The 20,514-nt window shown below is 39.6% G+C and overlaps 1 protein-coding gene and 1 long non-coding RNA gene across 2 annotated transcripts in view; both read right to left on the bottom strand.

The window, feature by feature from the left end:
* The window catches only part of LOC123948942, a 52,131-nt gene that overhangs the window by 15,694 nt on the left and 15,923 nt on the right, over positions 1–20,514 (bottom strand). The window contains exon 3 of the long non-coding RNA XR_006820003.1: positions 2,250–2,350. This is a non-coding gene — a long non-coding RNA (uncharacterized LOC123948942). The remainder of the gene's footprint in view (positions 1–2,249; positions 2,351–20,514) is intronic.
* LOC123948941 (60S ribosomal protein L39) lies at positions 10,973–11,402 on the bottom strand. The gene has a single exon (XM_046016158.1). The coding sequence runs from the start codon at positions 11,352–11,354 to the stop codon at positions 11,199–11,201; it is 156 nt and encodes a 51-aa protein (XP_045872114.1). The 5' UTR covers positions 11,355–11,402; the 3' UTR covers positions 10,973–11,198.

The raw sequence follows: 20,514 nt of genomic DNA on the forward strand, positions 1-20,514 counted from the left end.
AGGGCTAGAAGACAGGTTTATAAATTCCCATGCAAAAAATTTCTCTGACTGACGGACTGACCAGCCTAGGAGATGACCAGCCTAAGAGAAAAGATCTTCACGTAATGACATTTGGAGGTCCCTCCCATGCAAAAAAGAAATGTGAAACTACTTTGAAGCCCAAAAGCCAACAGGATCTGCCCATTCAGAGGGGGATTTAGGTGTCTCACTCCTTAATATGAATAGGCAGCCATTCATGAGAAGTCACTAATGTGAAATACAAACAAAAAGAGTTCAGAGGGAGAGGACAATGTGGGAAATAAAGGAAAACTTCAAACACTAAAATTAATGACCTTAGATGAGAGAAAACATGGCTTCCATGGAGCATCTATCTATCTATCTATTTATTTTTAAAATATTTCATTTATTTGACACAGAGACACAGTGAGAGCAGGAACACAAGCCGGGGAGTGGGAGATGAAGAAGCAGGCATCCTGCCTAGCAGGGATCCCAGGACTCTGGGATCAAGACCTGAGCAGAAGGCAGACGCTTAAGGACCAAGCCACCCAGGCTCCCCCATCCATGGAGTATTTAAATGACAAGGACAAGATGCTGTTTAAAACCAGGAATAGAGAGAGGGGACAGAGAACCAGATAGAGCTTTTTTAAAAATAACAATATGAGAAAAAAAAAATATGAGACCAGAAATTTAAATTTTCGATAGAAGAGTTAGAAGACAAAGAAAATCTCCCATAAAAAATATTCAAAGACTATTACATCAGTTCAAGTGATCCAGCAACTGAATCAAGAGTTCTAGAAACAGGGATGCCTGGGTGGCTCAGTCGGTTACGTGTCTGCCTTCAGCTCAGGTCATGCATGATTCCAGGGTCCTGGGATTGAGTCTCGATTCAGGCTCCTTGCTCAGCAGAGAGACTCCTGCTCCTTCTCCCTCTGCCTGCTGCTCCCCCTGCTCTTGTGCTCTCTCTCTCTCTCACAAATAAATAAGATCTTTTTTTTTTTTTTTAAGGAGCTAGAAAGAGTGAAAAGAGAAAATGGAGGGGGTAGGATGACAAAAATAAGAATATACATTTTAAAAAAAAGAATATAAGTGATAATTTCTGAAAACTGAAGGAAATGTGTTTTCGGATTGAAAGAGCCCGTTGTTGAGTTCATTCCACACAGTGTATGAAAAGAGACCCTGTTCCAAGGTATATCAACGTGAAATTTCAAAACATTCGGGAAAAAGGGAAGATCCCAAAACCTTCCAGAGAAGAGGGGAAAAACCATGGAAGGTGTTAGCATCTCAATAGCTAGGTGGGAAGCTAGACAACTAAGAAGCAATGCCTTTTTAAAATTCCAAGTGAAAATAATTCCCAACCTGTAATCCCATAACCAGACTCTCATCCCAGGGTATTGCTAAAACAAAGGCATTTTCAGACATGTGAGGTCTGAAAAATATTTACCTTTCGTGAACTTTTTCTCAGGAAACTATTGCAGGATGAGCTCCACCAAACCAAGTAGGTAAAACCAAAATGAAGATGAGATCTAGTAAACAAGGGATCCAACAGAAGAGAGATGCAGAAGAAATTCCTAAAATGATGTAAAGGGAAATCTTAGGATGACAGCTGGATGGTTGCCTTAGAGATCATTAGGTTTAGACCTAAGCTGGATGATGGAAAGTTCCAGAAGAGAAGTCTGTGAGGGGGAAAAAAACACTCACAAAACTGATGGAGTGAGAGATTCACAATTCTGTCAGAAGGCTTCAGCAGAAATTAATGATTGCTGTAATTATGAAACTGAAATTTAAAAAAGATAATAGTTGGCTCTGTAGAGCAGAAATCATGAGTGGGAAGGAGTGGCTGCCATTTTATTTTGCCAGTGTTGTTAAAAGCTTTGTATTTGATTTTTTATACTATGTGCGTCTATATTTTGATTCTTAAAAAGACTGAAGAAAAAAGTGAGGGAGGAAATAAGGAATAAGAGAAAATCAGAGTAGAAAAAAACAAGATGAAGTCAGAAGTAATATTAGATCTAGTATACATCATTGCTAAAGATAGGCTGAAAATTTGGTTCTGAGCTTTTTAGCAGACAGCACAAAGTGGGAAATGTAATCATTTATATGGTTTCACCATGTCCAAGAGATAAAAACAAACCACTTACTCAGGAAAAATATATCTATTCCGGGTACTGAGATCTGAGAGACGTTTTTCCCATCTGTCTTCCTAAAGAGGACATCATGTGACACAGTGAACCACAACCTCATCAACCTACCTCCAGTAACTGCAACAATATTTTCACTGAGCTGTTTCTTATGATGTCTCTTGACGTAGGCCGATGACAAAATGCCAGCGCAGACGCCAGTAAAAGCAATTCTGTGAAAAGATAAAAATCTGTTCACTTCAGCCAGGTAGTGAAACATGGTGGCTAGTGAATGGGCCTGAGTTTCGAATCTGTCTCTTAAGAAAGTCACTTAACTTCTCTACACTCATTTTTCTCATCTATAAAATGGCCTAAATATTAGCATTTCATAGGACTCTGTGAGGATTAAGTAAGTTTATGCTTTTGAAGCACTTAAAGCAATGCCTGGCATATATAAGCACTCAAAGGAAAAGAGCTATTATTCAGAGAAATGTTTTTTTAAAAAATGGATCGCATATGATAAAACTATACTAAACAAAACACCAAGATATTGGTGAAGGGATAGATACATTGATTAATGGAATAGTATAGGGAAATAGATGTACACAAGTATAGCCAACTGATTTTTTTTAAAGATTTTATTTATTTCAGACAGAGAGAGAGCACAAGGCGGGGGCGGGCAGAGGCAGAGAGAGAAGCAGGCTCCCCGCAAAGCAGAAATCCCAATGTGGGACAGGACTCTGGGATCATGGCCTGAGCTGAAGGCAGACACTTAAATGCCTGAGCCATCCAGGTGCCCCATAGTTAACTGATTTTTGACAAAAGTACAAAATATTTAATGGAAGAAAGATAGTCTTTTCAACAAATAATGCTAGAGCAACTGGATGTCCATAACCAAAGAAATGAACTTTACTGTAAACTTATACAAAAATCAACCCAAAATGGATCACAGATTTAAATGTAGGGGCACCTGGGTGGCTAAGTCATTAGGTGTCTGCCAGATCCCAGAGTCCTGGGATCAAGCCCCGCGTAGGGTTCCCTGCTCAGCGGGAAGCCTGCTTCTCCCTCTCCCACTCCCCCTGCTTGTGTTCCCTCTCTCACTGTCTCTCTCTCTGTCAATTAAATAAATAAAATATATTTTTTAAAAAGAGATATGTCAAATATGTCAAACTATAAACGTAATATTGCAAACTATAAAACTTTTAGATAAAAACAAAGGAGAAAATCTGTAGAACCCAAGACTAAGTGAAGATTTCTTAGATATGATACTCCAAGCATACTCAGTAAGAGAAAATGTGATAAATTGGACTTCATCAAACTTAAAAATGTTTGCTCTGTTCTATTAAGAGCAAACTCATTGGAGTGCCTGGGTAGCACAGTTGCTTAAGTGACTGACTCTTGGTTTCAGCTCAGGGTCATGAGATCAAGCCTTGAGTCAGATCCTGTGGTCAGTGCAGAGTCTGTTTGGAGTTTCTCTCTCCCTCTTTGTGCTCCTCCACTCCCCTCCCCACTTCCCCATGTGCGCATGCTCCCTCTCTCTCAAATAAATTAAAAAAAAAAAAAAGCAAACCTCTCAAAAAGACCCTGTTAATTGGATGAAAAGATAAGACACAGATTGGAAGAAAGTAGTTACAAACCAAAACATATTAATAGCAGAAAGTACTGCAAACCAAACATCTGTAAAGAACCATAAAGAATTCTAAAAAAAAAAATCAATGGTAAGAAAACAATCCAATTAGAAAATGAGCAAAAAGGATGCCTGGGTAGCTCAATAGTTTACGCATCTGTCTTCGGCTCCGGCTATGATCCTGGAGATGAGCTCCTTGCTCATCAGGGATCCTGCTTCTCCCTCTGCCTGCTACTCACCCCTCACCCCCACCGCAAGGCTCTCTGTCTTTCTATCTCTCTCTGACCAAAAAAAAAAAAAAAAAAAAACTGCAAAAGAAATGAAAAGACATTTCTGGAAAGATGACATACAGTAGCAAATAAAAATATATTTAACATCATTAGCCATTAGGGAAATGCAATTTATGCATTCATTAGTCATAATTATAATGCAATCATTAGCCATTAGGGAAATGCAAATTAAAACCACACTGAGATTTCACTATACTTCTATGAGAATGGCTAAAATAAAATATAGTGATAAAACCAAGTGCTGAAACAGAAACTGGCTTTATCACATATTGCTGTTGTAATGTAAAACAGTGCAACTACTCTGCAACATAATTTGGCAATTTCTTAAAAACACTGAACATACACTTATCACATGAACCAGCAATCAACACTCCTGGGCACACACAGGTGTGCACACACGCACACACACACACACACACACAAGTGCATATAAAACCGAAATCTGAATCTGAATAAAAAGTCTATTGATTGTACCAAGGTCAGTTTCCTGGATTTGATATTATTATTGTAACCACTGGGGGAAACTGGGTGCAGAGGACACAAGACCTCCCTGTATTGTCTCTGCAATTTCCTGTGAATCTGTAATTATTCCAAACTAAAGTTAAAAAGGAAAAACAAACGCTGTGAAAAATGTTAGGTAAATCTTATCAATTTGGGAATTGAAGTTATCTTTATTTAGCAAGCTTTTTATAGATTGTATAAAAATGATGGTTTAAATATTTGAAGGATTGGTGGAAATTGTAAAAATTCATCTAAGAATAGTGCTTCTTTCAAAATACAGTGGGGCAAAGAAGCATGTGGTGGCAGGGTATGTGGATGCCGGGTGCTTCTGTAGGTGCTTCCTGTTTTAGGAAGGCAAGTAGCATAGCTCTGAGAGTCCTGACAAAGTGGCACTTCTTACCATAGTCCTGTGTGTGGCCCTCAGCTTTTCAGCCCCCAAACCTGATTTTCTTCCAGATTGGATTCTCCATTAACTGAGCTCACAAGACTGATGTGCTATGAATGACAATTTCAGCCACTCTCAAATGTACCAGAAAAGCCAAATTTCTCTCTGTTCTTTAAATCAGTTTTCTTTGGGGTGCCTGGGTGGCTCCGTCAGTTAAGCGGCTGTCTTTGGCTCAGGTCATGATCCCGGGCTCCTGGGATTGAGTCCCATGTTGGGCTCCCTGCTCAGCGGAGAGCCTGCTTCTCTCTCTGCCTCTGCCTGCTGCTTCCTCTGCTTGTGCTCTCTTTCTCTCTGACAAATAAAATCTTTTTTCAAGAAATCAATTTACTTTGAACTCCAAACCCCCATCCTATAACCTGGAGGAAATGCAACTTAAGTAATTCTTTGCAAAGACATCGCACAGATACCTACTATTGTAGTCTGAAGGGTACTCCCCAAAATGGTGACCATGGCTTTGTGATACTTGGGACTCCTTTGTCTTCAGTGCCTAGAACGCAGCCTGCCAGTGAACTCCACGCAGCCTTTTTCCCCTGCGGTTGCGAACCTTCTCCTGTTCTGAGGTATCCTCCTCCCCTGCCTCAGGGAAGCTCCTATAGAATTACTTCTCTAATATTCTTTCTTTCCCGGTCCTCCAAGGACACACAGCATCATCTTATCAATCAGGTTAGCTTTTCTAGACAGTGGGAAAAACCGTTACCTTGAAGCTACTTTTATTTTTGGTCCCGCCAAAATACCTGCAGTAATTACAAAGCCTCACTATCTTCTGAAACATGGGGGAAAATATAGGGAAAACAAAACAAAATTCGTATTTTAACAAATCATTCTGCCAAAACTACACTGAACCAGAAAAGCCATTTAATTAATTTGCAATAAGCAATGAATATCACAGCAACAGGTCACATTCCCGTGGCTAGCCCATTCTGCTCTTTTTTTTTTTTTAAGACTTTATTTACTTATTTGAGACAGTGAGAGAGTGCGCGAGAGAGCACGAGAAGGGGGGGCAGGGTACAGAGGAAGAGGGAGAAGCAGACTCCCCCCTGAGCAGGGAGTCTGACATGGGGTTGAATCCCAGGGCCCCAGGATCAACTTGAGCAAGACAGATGCTTAACTGACTAAGCTCTCCATTCTGCTCTCTTTAACATAGATATTCAAGATTTTAATTAGATTGTTGCTTGATGAGCCTAGAATTAGAACTAGCGAAATTAGAACAATTCAACATTTAAAGGGGTTAGGCTGAATGAATGAATAAATAAATAAATAAATTGAGTCAGACTGTTTTAGCTTCAGGTATCAATCCCATGATAGGGATACTGACATTATGCTAAGGGAGTTGGAAACACTGGAAGTTCATTGGCTATAGTCCCCTGGGTCCATGCTCACTTTGGGAATGTCCTCGCCAGTGAAGTTGCAATATTCAGAGGCATTTGGCTAGGACTCTCTCTCCCAGGAGACCACTTGGATGAACACCACGACCATTTGTCCTAGAGGCTGTCCTTTTTTTAATGCTTCCACAACTGACCACCTCTTTCATCAAATAACAGGCCAGTCCTGCTTGGCCTAGGACTCACGTCTCTTTGAGATAATTTGCACAGATCTGTTCCAATCAGTTGCACAGGGACTTTAGATTGAATTCTCAAAGAGCCATATAATTTCTTTGTTCTTGGGTTACTCTTCCGGTACCTGCCACATCCTGATAATGGTATATACAAAACTAATTATATTAGATCTTCAGTGTGGGATTCTAAACATAGAAGCATCCACAATAATTATCTTTTTTTTCCTAAAGATTTTTATTTATTTATTTGAGAGACAGAGATCACAAGTAGGCAGAGAGGCAGACAGAGAGAGAGGGAGAAGCAGGCTCCCTGCTGAGCAGAGAGCCCAATGCCGGGCTCAATTCCAGGACGCTGGGATCATGACCTGAGCCGAAGGCAGAGGCTTTAACCCACTAAGCCACCCAGGTGCCCCCACAATAATTATCTTAAGAAATTTTTAAATAATTGTATTTTTCTTTTTGAAGATTTTTTTTAATTGGGGGAGGGGTCAAAGGGAGAAGCAGACTCCCTGCTGAGCAGGGAGCCCCATGCGAGACTAGATCCTGAGACTCCAGGATCATGTCCTGAGCCGAAGGCAGTTGCTTAACCAACTGAACCACCCAGGTGCCCCTAATCATACTTTTAAAAAAATTACATCATGGTAACCATTGAAGAATAACTGTTAGTATGCATGATGACGGGTGAAATTAGCTGGATACAAACGATCCAATAATAATGTCACTGAAATCAGATTTTTAAGTGTTGAGTACATACTGTTAAGTATCAAGTGATTTCACTGTAAATGTTCCTAGGTGTTTAGGTTTTAGTGGGCAACGATATCTTTTTTGGATTATTGTATTTTATTGGGTTGTGTGATTATTATTATTGTACTGTGTTGAGATATCTAGTATATTTTATACTAGATTACCAATAATCTAGTATAAAATAAGCAAGTCCATGACATTTCCTCCCACTCTTTGCAGAGAAATAATGGATGTTCTAACAAAAAGTATTGTACTCTCAATTTGAAAGTGCTTAAAAGCAATCTTTAGGGTAATTCCTCACCTATGTTATCTATGTGGATATTACCAATTATTACCCTATTTTCTACTTTATAGAAGAATAAGAAAACATAATTAATAGTAACAGTAATAATAGATTTCAAGGTCATTTTTCCCATAAAAAGTTTCAGTTATATCACCCATGGCAGCACGAATGAAATTAAGACTAAGCTTGTTTCCTCAAACTGTTTAGTTCCCTTGTATTCTCTAGTAACTTCTGCTTGCTTTTTATTTCCCTTTTAATCTACTTTTCTTCTCTAGTTTTCTCAAAAAGGCACAAGCAGGGTACTCATCATTACTAATGAGATCTTCTTAATCTTAATCAATTCATTAAGTCCAATAAAGCAAGAAAAAAACACGAGCCAATTGGCCTCATGAATGATTTTGTAATAGCTTTATCTACGAAGATAAATAGATAGGCCACTAGCATGTTAGGGCTTCTGAGTAATTCCAGTATAATTTTAGGCTTCCAAAGGCAGTATATGAGAAAAATGAAGTTTTTTAAAGTTTAGTTCAACTGGTTTGGGGGTAAAACAGCATAATGTTTCTATCAAGTTGTGCTGTTTTATTTTGATTTGATTCCTTGACTATTTATGAAACACATGAATGTTTATGAAATACATGAATATATTTACTTTGAGCTTTGCTTTCCTCCAACTCATGCATACTGACCCTTTTTTATTTATGTAAACTTGCAATAATAATAATAAGCTAGTTGTGTTCAGCTCTGTCCTTTGAGATGAAGAGATGCAGTCATAGCCCCAGAGGGAAGTCATACGGTCTCCATTGCTCTCAGCATGATTACAAGTAATGACTGTGCTCAGAATCTTATTCAGATGACCATTTCACCCACGACACATTTTTGTGAAATACAGAACACCAGGCATTAGGGTAAGATGAGGCTTAGAAGAGTTAACATGTTTTGTTTTGCTAAGAAAAGAATAGATCCAGTTCCATGTGATCATTATTACCTACTGACTCCATCCCATTGCAACAGGATTGGAGCATCAGGACAAAATCTGTTCTCGTCCTCTTGGCTCTGGACAGAGCTCCTGTCTTGCGCACACTCTGTGACACTTGGCCAGGAGGAAGCAAGGGCACAGGGAGAGCGGATTACTGTTGCCATGTTGCATGAGGTGACAAGAATATCTCTTTAGGTTTAATTTTCACTGCAGGGAATTATAAAATCAGATTACTGCACAGAATGGGACTCACTCTAAGAGGCGAGAGTGAGATTTAGAAGCCTTTCAGCCCACTTACCAAATGCTTATAGTTCCCATTTCATTGTGGATGAAACAATAATAAATATTGAGCAAAGGAAGTTGATCCACATCCGGAGGATTGTATTAAGTCAAACAACAAAAGCTGTGCAGATCCCAGGCAATGAGTTTCATATTAAAATTCACAGCAACCCGTAGGCACATTTCATCAAAACCCTCAAGAGACACATTATAGGGGCACCTGGGTGGCTCAGTGGGTTAAGCCTCTGCCTTCGGCTCAGGTCATGATCTCAGGGCCTGGGATCAAGCCCCGAATTGGGCTCTCTGTTCAGCAGGGAGCCTGCTTCTCCCCCCACCCACTGCCTGCCTCTCTGCCTACTTGTGATCTCTGCCTGTCAAATAAATAAATAAAATCTTAAAAAAAGAGAGACACATTGTTGTATATCTTTCTTACTGCTGACTCTATCATGAGTCTAGCTGACAAACCAATAGTAATCACAAAAATCAGTATTTTTTTTTTAATCAGTATTTTTCTTTTAACAACATAGCAGATCTAGGGACCTATCAGATAGTGTTGTCCAGAGCGGTATCAAGGCATTATTTCTCATAACAAAATTTAATTTCACATTTTATAGCAAGTATCTTTTTTTTTAAAAGATTTTATTTATTTGACAGAGACAGAGAAAGGGCACATGAGCTGGAGGGAGGGGCAGAGGGAGATGGAGAAGCAGACCCCCACTGAGCAGACAGCTGGATGTGGGGCTCAATCCCAGGATCATCCCCACCCAGGGACCTCTTACAGCAAGTATCTTCTAAAGAAATCTTCTTAATTGATCTTTTAAATCAATTAGGCTGAGTGTGAGGGAAAGTAGGTCAAAATAAAGTTATTATGCAGTCTTAGTATTTTTTTTTAATTTATTTATTTATTTTTTCAGGGTAACAGTATTCATTGTTTTACAGTCTTAGTATTTTTAAACCTTGTTTTATATTTGGGGATTTTTAATTTATGTGTGGTTTATAATATATCTATGTGATATGTGTACCCAGTGGTATGCTGGTAAGTCAGCCCTTCAAATAAGTAAAGTCTTGGTTTATGGCCTTTGACAATTTCCGTGCTGTAAATACTCCCACCATGGCCAATTTCAAGCCGCCCACATGATGCTACTGAACATGAAGTTGGGAAAAGATATGCACATAGAGAATCCGTCCCAACAAGCCCCACCTCACTGCTATATCTATACATAGGTGTAGAAGCATATACATACACATACACACACGCACGCACAGACATATACATACACGTATACATACACACATACACACGTACACACATATATAAAGATATGTATGCACACAAAGCACATACTCCTTTGTGTATGGGTATGTATACACACCACACACACACACACACACACACACACACACACATGCACATGGGCACAAAGAAGGCTACGGAGTAGAGAGAAAGACTGAAGGCAGTGCCCACTTTGAAATCCCACCCCTACCAATCCATTTCTAGTTATGTGAGTTGGGAAAATCACTTAATGTTTCTGTTCCTCAGTTTTCCTCATTTGCATTATGAACATAATTATACCATTTAGAAGGTACATTATGCAGATTAAATAAATTAATATGTGCAAAGTATTAACAGTAACATGTAAGTGCTGTGTAAGTATCGGCTATGATTATTGCTGTTGCTACTAATATTATTACCTACATATAACTCTATGTGCGTGCATACATGTGTGTACACATAAAGGGTTTGTCAGGATCTTATTAACCCCCTGAAGTAGCTGCGTCTGCCCTGCATCTCCTTCTCCACTCCCCAGCCTCTGTTCTATCTCTCCCTTCTTCTAATTTGCAGGTTCAGGTTAGCCTTGTAGGGATTAGACTCTGTCCCAATTAGAATTAGCAAATCTTTAGACTTGAGGAAGGACCTGGTCTGTTATGGGACCTTGAGTGTGCTGTCGTGCTACATGCGTGTCCCTCTCCATCAGTCAGTCCCTGGGGAGCTCCAAGAACTGGAGTGTTGCCCTGGGTATTTGGCTACCTACCTTCATTCCCCAGAGCATTTGAGCTCATGTAGTTTTCTCTCTTCTATTGCTTTCTGACTGGTGTCTTTTCCTTATCCTTGCTCTGAGTATATTGGATCTCTGGACTTCAGCTGCTGGATTTTTTTTTTTTTTTTTTTTTTTTTTAAAGCTGAAAGACCTCATGTTTATTACCAAACCAACCCACTGGTGCAGAGCTGTAGTAACAGAAAAATCTTTCCCTGCTAAATGGTATCTATTGGCCAGGCAGAAAGGTGTTTATAGGGTGACGGAATACAACACACGATCTTCAAGGATCTTAATGAAATACGTGGTGCCCATTAGGTGTGTCATCGCGTGATGTGGGACGCATTAGAGACCCAGCTTGGTTCTCCTCCAGTGCCTCCTCTTGGAGTTGTACCTGATTTTATTACCAGTTTTCATCCGAATCCACTGGGGAATGGGACGATTCTGCTTTTGTTTCTTGGCCAGGAATCGCTTGATCCTGAAAGTCTTGTGAGAAGACATTGTCAATAACAGTCAGCGGCACACACCAGGATGAGCGAAAAAGAGAAAGCCAGCTGCTGGATTTTGACCTCATGACCTTGCTTTGCTTTGGAAACCCAACTGAAGATCTTGTTCTCAACCTTCCTCATTTCTTACCATTTTACTGCAATTCCAATTCTCTTGACCTGGGATATCTATAACTATGATGGCCATTCAACCTGAGTTTTCCAGATAGTGTCAATTTCAAATATTCTGTCCTTCTGACTCCGGTGCTTTGGTATATAAAGTATATTGCCCAGAGAATTTTTGATGACAGAAAGAACTACAAAAACCCATAGTTTTTTTTTCTTTAATCCAGGAAAATCATGGTGGGTCTAATCTTTTAATTTCCGATACTGAAGTGACCACTAGTCTTTTTTTTTAAGATCTTATTTATTTGAAAGAGAGAGGAAAGGAATGTGGGGGAGGGGCAGAGACGGAGAGAGAAGCAGGCTTCCCGCTGAGCAAGGAGCCGGATGGGACTCAGTCCCAGGACCCTAGGATCATGACCTGAGCTGAAGGCAGATGCTTAACCAACTAAGTCACCCAGTTGCCCCAAGAAGTGACCACTATTCTTAATGGCCAGTTCCAATCCATGGTCCAAGCCCTACTACTCTATCAGGCAGTAACATATTGTGTGGTGTAAGTGATTTGGAAAGAAGGCATAGATCACAGGAACTATATAGTTCCTCATAGTTCACAAAAATTTTCTTGCTCCAGAATTCAAATAATGGCAGAAATGTCACACATTCTGTTCTCATTTTAAAAAGTTATTTACTCTATTTGTGTGTACATATTGTAATCATCTAGTATTTGTTGTCTGGATGTAATGGAGGCAAACAACTTTACTTGTTTTCCTCCATTCCACCTCTTAGTGACCATATGTGTATTAGCGCCTGTCTCTAATGATGGCGTGCCCTGGTAAACTCCTCTGTAACTCAGAAAGTGGCTAAATTTCTGCGAAATCTAAAATCAGTGGTTGGAGCTTGGTTACCCCATCATTTCCCACTGATTCAAACTCTGCCGGCAGCTTCCCTGCCTTGCCAGGCATTCAAAGGCAAGTTCTTGAAAATATTCCCTCTGAGAAAACTGAAAAATTCACATTTCCCCTAGAATTCTAAGTAACAATTATTTCTCAAAATCAATGTATTCTATTGAAAGGGAGAAGAAGCATTCTAGCATCATTTGTCGATGGTAGTTGTGGTGGGGCGGGGTGGGGGAGTTGGGTAGGAAGGGGAAGGTCATAGCCAAAAATCCTTTTTTCTTTAGAAACTCCCATGCAAGCAAATCTTGAGTCCCTCTCTTTTTAGAAATGACTCACTTTAGTAGTGTAAATAAAACTCATTCTTTTCTACTTACTTCCCTTTATTAAAAAAGAAAAAAATGAGTAAGGTTAGATGGGGTACTGGGCTGTCATGAAGCATAGTTTTATACCACCTTTCTCACTGACTTTCCTGATGAACCACTACAGGGTCTATAGATAGAATTCAGGGTGCCAGTGAATTCGGAAAGGAAAAAATTACATCATTATTAATTGAAATTAAGCATTTCATTCAGCACCTCCCAACATCTCCTCTATCTGTTCCTTCTTTCCATTTGTAGGCTTAAATACACCATGTAGTCCTTCGATTATTACTACAGACAAGAAACCACAGAGTGTTAGTAGGGCTTGCGACTTTTCACCAAAAGAAACCAGATATTTTATTGCTTTTACATTTGTTGCTGATTTATCTCAAAGTATCATAACCATTCATTACTACTTCAAAATCATGGTAGTTAATAGATTTGGGCTATAACCCAAACACATAACACATAAAATTTTATGTGTTAATAAGAAAGCACATATCTTACAATATCACATATTTGTTTTTTAATATACTGATGACCACATTTTGATAGAATTGGTTTCCTTTGGGTTCTTATGTATCCTATTTTTTAAAAAGATCTCTATTGAGATATAATTCATATCACATAAAATTCATTCATTTAAAGTGTACAATTCAATGGCTTTACTGTAGTCACTGAACTATGCAACCATCATTATAATCTAAGTTTAGAACATTTTCATTACCACAAAAAAGAAACACATCCTCATTAGTTATCACTTTCCACTCTCCTCCTTTTAGCCCCCAGCCCTAGATAACCACTAATCTACTTTCGATTTTTATAAATGTGCCTATTCCAGATCTTTCATATAAACGGAGTCATACAATATGTGGTCTTTTGTGACTGGTGTCTTTCACTTAACGTAATGTTTTTTAAGGTTCATCTGAGTTGTACCATGGATCAGGACTTCATTTCTTTCTACTGTCAAAAAATATTCCATCACAATAGACATACCATGTTTTTATTCACATTGATGGAAATTTAGGTTGTTTCAACTTTTTAGCTATTATGAATAATGCTGGTATGAGCATTCAAGTACAATTATTTGTGTAGATGGGTGCTTTAATTTATAATGGGTTTATACCTAGAGTTGCTGGGTCATAAGGTAATCTCATGTTTAACCTCTTGAAGACTTGCCAGACTGTTCTCCAAAGTGGTTGTACTATTTTACACCACCAGCAGTGTTTGCCAGTTTTGATCTCTCAAAATTCTATCTCTTGTTGTTGTGTATCTTTTTGTTTATAGCATTCTAGTAGGTATGAAGTAGTATCTCATTGTGGTTTTGATTTGCATTTCCCTAATGGCTAATAACGCTTCGCATTTTTTCATGTGGTTATTGTGCTGTCTAAATAGGGTGTCCCTCGATCAGATGGGGGCCCCCGAATGTGGAGCAACAATAGAGTGGAGACCAGTGGCAGGGGCAGTGAAAGGATTCACCTGAGGCAGAACAAAGGAAACAGAAGTCTATTGAACATACCATAGAAGTCTATTGAACATACCATAGGGTAACAGTGGGCAGAACAGTGGCAGGAAGGACAGCAGAGAAGAGGCTGTCTGCAATGAGGCAGTGGGTGGGAGCTGTTTTTAAGGTGGGGAGGTGAGGAGGTATGGCAACATATGGAATTCTCCCTTTTTGGTAACTGTGCCTGGTTGTAAGTAGCCCATTAGTTAGTTAGGGTCTATGGATATCTGGAGGTGGGTAAGCCTGATGGGTGTTTTCTACATTCCATTGCTGAAGCCAGTTATAGGCCATTTGTATTACTTTTTTTTTTTTTAAGATTTTATTTATTTATTTATTTATTTTTAATATTTTTTATTTATTTATTTGACAGAGAGAGATTACAAGTAGATAGAGAGGCAGGCAGAGAGAGAGAGAGAGAGAGAGGGAAGCAGGCTCCCTGCTGAGCAGAGAGCCCGATGTGGGACTTGATCCCAGGACCCTGAGATCATGACCTGAGCCGAAGGCAGCGGCTTAACCCACTGAGCCACCCAGGCGCCCCGTAAGATTTTATTTATTTATTTGACAGAGTGACACAGAGAGAGCATGAGAGGGGAGAAGGTCAGAGAGAGAAGCAGACTCCTTGCTAAGCAGTGAGCCCGATGTGGGACTTGATTCCGAGAGTCCGGGATCATGACCTGAGCAGAAAGCAGTCGCTTAACCAACTGAGCCACCCAGGTGCCCCTTGTATTTCTTTTTTGAAGAACTATCTATTCAAATCCTTTCCCCATCTTTAATTGGATCATTTGCCATTAACTGTTAAGCTGTAAGAGTTCTTTATATATTCTGGATAGAAGTCCGCTATCATATGTATAATTTGGAGATATTTCTCCCATTCTGTGGGTTGCCTTTTCAATGACTTGGTATTATCTGCAGCAGAGAAGTTTCTAATTTTGAAGTAATTAATTTAAATTTAAATTTTAAATTTTAAGTAGTACAATTTACGTTTTCTCTTTATGGCTTGTGCTTTTGATGTCATATCTAAGAAATCATTGTCTCAGGAATGATTGCACAACTCTGTGAATATACCAAAAACTATTGAATTATATATTTTAAATGAGTGAATTATATAATATGTGGCTTAATTTAAAAGAGATACCTTTTAAAAATAGCAAAAGAAGAGGTAGACTGAGAAAAATCCAGAGTTTGTTGTCACCGTTTGGTCATCTCTGTACATATACCAATAAATCCTCCTTATTGTTTAAAAATAAATAAGTAAGTGGGGCACCTGGCTGGCTTGGTTGGAAGACCATTCAACTCTTGATCTCTGGGGTTGTGAGTTCAGGCCCCCACAATAAGTGAAGATTACTTAAAAAAAAATTAAATCAATAAATCAGGTCCTAAAATTAGACCATGATAACGGTTGCACAACTCTGTAAATATACTAAAACTGTATATACTTTAAATGGATGGATTTTATGGTATATATAGTTTATATTTTGATAAAACTGTTTTTAAAAAGGCAGAAGAAACCATTCCCTAATCTACAGTTTCTCAAATTTACTTGTATTTTCTTCTGAGAATTATATCATTTTCGTTCTACTGGGTTTTAGATCCATTCTAAGTTAATTTTTGTTTATGGTGTGAAGAAGGAATCCAACTTCATAAACTTGATTTTATGCTCTTTAAAAAAAAAAAAAAATTATTTATTTATTTATTTTAGAGGGTGGGGAGAGAGAGAGCCTGAGCAGAGGGAGGGGCAGAAGGAGAGAGAGAAAAAGAATCTCAAGCAGACTCCCCACTGAGCGCAGAGCCTGATGCAGGGCTGCATTTCAGGACATGAGATCACTACCCCAGCCAAAATCAAGAGTTGGTGCCTCAAGGGACTGAGCCACTCAAGCAGCCACTCTGCCCCTCCCCATGCTCATGCGCGCTCTCTCTCTCAAATAAATAAATAAAATCTTTTTGTTGTTGTTGTTTTTAAATTTTTTAAAAGATTTTATTTATTTGAGAGCGAGGTCACAAGTAGGCAGAGAGGCAGGCAGAGAGAGGGCGGGGTGGGGGGCGGGGAGCAAGCTCCCTCCTGAGCAGAGAGCCTGAGGTGGGGCTGGATCCCAGGACCCTGAGACCACGACCTGAGCCCAAGGCAGAGGCTGAACCCACTGAGCCACCCAGGCACCCCAAGAACATTATTTTGAGAGGGAGTCGATAGGTTTCATCAGATGACAAGGTGATTCATGGTATAGAAAAAGTAAGAAGTCTTTGCCTTAGAAATTAGACAATACTCTTAGTTCTCTGGGCCTCAGTCCCCCGTAAATTCATGGGTGGGATTAAATCTGGAAGTCCCTTCCAGTTCTAAGGTGCTTTTCATTGTGCAGACATTATGGGTAGAGATCAACGACTCTTTTCTTAAGAAAATACCGGCTGCTTCTAAGTACTTTTTTTAAAGGAAGCCAAGCTCTGGAAATTACAAGAGGGCTCAGCCAGAGCTTTATGAAGTGTTTTAAGGGGTAGAGGTGACACAATAGGGGAAGGAAAAGCAGTCAATTGCCTGCAACAAGTAGCCAACAAACTGGGAAAAGATTTTTTTTCCTCTGGTTTCAGCTGAATGCCAGCTTTTGGAAGGTCAATAGAATAGGCCAGATGAAAGAGTAATAGACACCCCCAAATGAGGGAGGGCATTGTTTGTACAAAGTTAGCAGGAGGAGAGATGCCAAACATGCAACTGAGCCACTGGCACTAAAGTCATCGAAGGGGAAGAAAAATCCGGAAAATACAATCAAATCTTTACTTTTGCAACGATAAAGGTAATTTTACAATTGTTGCTCCATATAATTTACTTCTTTCTTAAATTTTAAACACAGTATAGAAGGTGTTACATATTGTTTGCGTCTCTTTCAAAATTAATCAAATAATTATGAAAAAAATCATTTGCATTTTCAAAGTCTTTAGCATTAAAATCTACAAGCTACTTGATCATTGTCTATATGCACTGCGATTTTTCCTTAAATCTATTCCCCTGCAATAGAACTACTGATGATAATCACAAAAGGGAAGCAAACCGTCTGCAAAAAGTTTGATTAAAGACGGAGTTTAAAAAAAAAACTATGGGATATTCGCAGAAGGGCTAGCATGTTCTTCTGAGGGTTGTAAATTACCCTAATGCAGAGAGCAGCTAAATTCTCCATGTTTTTGCAAATTTTGCATGTCATATGTTGACATCCTTTTAAATTCACAGTATCACTCCTATCAAGGACGGGGAGAAAATCCTTAGAGGCTCAAGAGGGTTAGGACTTTCATTTTTCCTCTCCCCAGCCCATTTTCCTCAGGCTTTTTCCCTTTTCCAAGAAATACCAACAGTGTGGGGAAGAGGAAGAGCGTGGGCAAAGAGGCAGCAGGGTTAGGGCGCAAGAGCCCTGCAGGCTAGTCAAAGGTCAGCACGGAAGGGACTGTCTGTGAGAGGACAAGGAAGCTGAACTTCTCGTGAGCCAGCTCAACTGGAGGGCAGCCAATCTCTGTCTGCTTCCTGGGCCCGCCTGGAGCTCTCCATGGCTGTTTGGCCCTACATAAAAACAAAAATAATCTGTAGAAATAGGGTCTAGTTTCACCTTTTTAGGTGAACAGACTGAGCCAGGTTTCAGCAGGGGGTCAAGGGACAGAGGACAGAGAGGACCAAACTGGTATTTGCTCTGTCAAAACTTACAGGCTTATTTGGAAAGACTGAAACTAAATAAAGACTTCTTATGAGCATAGGACTAGAGTTGTGAAATCTGGTCAAAGGGTTTCATGCAAGGATGTATGTATATATATATATATGTATATATATATATACATACACACACACATGTATGTATACACTCTCATGGTAATGGGGAAAAGTAAGGAAAATGCAATACTTTAATTAGGAAAGAAAGCTATTATTTTTCGTAAATTTGTAACATTTCTCATGCCAGCAATTTTCTTTATATACTGGAACGCAGGAATGATGCTCCCAAGTTTTTGCCCCTCTCCTCAAAATGAAAAGGGAAGTAAAATTCTTTTTTTTTTTTTAATTTTTTTTTAAGATTTATTTATTTATTTATTTGACAGAGAGAGATCACAAGTAGGTAGAGAGGCAGGCAGAGAGAGTGAGAGGGAAGCAGGCTCCCCGCCGAGCAGAGAGCCCGATGCGGGACTCGATCCCAGGACCCTGAGATCATGACCTGAGCCCAAGGCAGCGGCTTAAACCACTGAGCCACCCAGGCGCCCCGGGAAGTAAAATTCTTTTCACAGAAATAAAAAGCACTGTTTTTTTTTTAAAGATTTTATTTATTTGTCAGAGAGAGAAAGCCAGAGAGCACAAGCAGGGGGAGCAGCAGGCAGAGGGAGAAGCAGAGTCCCTGCTAAGTAGGGAGCCCCACATGGGACTTGATCATGACCCAAACTGAAGGCAGATGCCCAACCAACTGAACCACCCAGGTGTCCCTAAAAGGCACTTTTAAATAAAGAGCATTAAACCAACATTAGATGACTTATTAGAAAACAGTCTTCCCGTATAACTGGTTTTTTCTTCAGATTTTCTAAGAAAAATTGACGTCTACCTTGATGTGTTGGTTCCTTTTTTGCTTTCATAAATTGTTTTCTCACATTTACTTCCTAGAGAAGTACTTTTTTATTGTTCTGTGAAAATCTGACTGTAATCCATCAGATATCAATTGTTAGTAAGGGAATATGTGTAAAACTGGGGGTGTCTGGGTGGCTTAGTCAGTTAAGCGTCTGTCTTTGACTCAGGTCGGGCTGACCCAAGTTGGGCTTTTCTCCCTCTACCTGCCGCTCCCCCTGCTCGTACTCTTTCTCTCACTCTGTCAAATAAATAAATAAAATATTTTTTAAAAATTATGTGTAAGACTTAAAAACAAACATTTATGTCCAGAAATCATGGGCCTTTTGCTTTTTTTGCACTAAGGTGCTCTCAGCCTGTATTCTGGAAATATGCATTGAAACATAAGGGATATCTGATCTCTCCTGAGGACATGATCTTTCCCAATGCCTATCTGGTTCATTGTCTTTTCCATAGGAGGAAGAATACTGAAGCATGGGTCCAACAGGGAGGAATGTTACTCAAGGTAGCCTGAGACAACATAGCTGGAGGGAGAGTCCCCAGTTTTCATCATCCTATTTGTAGGGAGTCAAGGTCATGGTACAGAAGACAACCTTGTGCGTTTGTGGGCCAGGCAAACACAGAGAGGTAAGTGGTGAAGCTGAGATCAGGTGAGTGAAGCCATGAACAGAGCGAGGTGGGTGGAGAGGGTCAAGGGTAGTGTTTCAGTTCTGAAGCTACGGATGGGAAGCAGGGCCAGAGTGCCTCTCTTATGTCAGCTGTTGAGAGAGGTTCTGGTGCTTGGAGCAGACGCCCAGCACTCCAGGCTAAATACTGAAAATCAATATGTATACCAGACCTATTTACATTCACTCTTTCAAATACTTTCTTTTCATCTCAGTGCTATAATAGTGTTTTATCCTTTCATTCTTCCTTCCATGGGTTCCTGTTTTTACACTCCATTCTTCATAGTTCTAGGTTCCTTTGCATTTTTTGGGTTTGTTTTCTTTAAGAGCTTTGTGAAAGCTAGCATTTTTGCCCTTTTTTCCCCCTTTGTTCATGTAGTCTGACCTGGAAACCAGGACTTTATGTTGGCCTAGATTTCTCAGGTCTCTAATCAACTCTGCAGAAAGTGAAATAGCTTGGCGACAGGCATAATAATAATAATTAAAAATAACTGTAAGCGCAGAACTAAGAAATGAGATGCAAAAATAAGAAGGAAAGTGATAAGAGAGTCCTAGGCTTTCATGCAAAAATATCTATTCTGGTCAACTTAGAAGCACCCTTACAAATCAGTTAATAGCTATCAATGTGGAGAAAAGCAAAACCATTGGGAAATACTGCCTTCAGGAGTAAAGTTTGCTTTGTGTATTACCTTCTGGTGAAATTCCCATATACAAACCAACTTTTGAAAAGCATGATGAAAACAATGGCTGCCACTAGGAAGATTTCCAAGGGTCCTTGTAAAACATAGAGTAGATTTGTTTTGCTGGGACAACTCCTTTGTAGAAGTTCTCACTTAAATCCATGCATGGTCATTTTCTATCTCCCATTTATGCATTCTTGTTTGCTGAACGTAGTCTCGTCAAAGAGTTATTTTAAAAAGTACTTTTTTTAAAGTTACCCACACCCTAAACAGCAGAACTGCTGTGTGTATACAAATGCTCTGGAAAGGCACAAGTCAGGTATTGGGTGTAGGCACAGGACAAACCGCATCGTCTGCCTTGGCAGCCCTGTCC

The sequence above is a fragment of the Meles meles genome, chromosome 8, assembly GCF_922984935.1.
Source record: "Meles meles chromosome 8, mMelMel3.1 paternal haplotype, whole genome shotgun sequence".
Classification (NCBI taxonomy): Eukaryota; Metazoa; Chordata; class Mammalia; order Carnivora; family Mustelidae; genus Meles; species Meles meles.

Bases quoted from the DNA above. Each gene is read 5' to 3' on its own strand.
- LOC123948941 (XM_046016158.1), bottom strand. From the start codon at position 11,354: ATGTCTTCTCACAAGACTTTCAGGATCAAGCGATTCCTGGCCAAGAAA.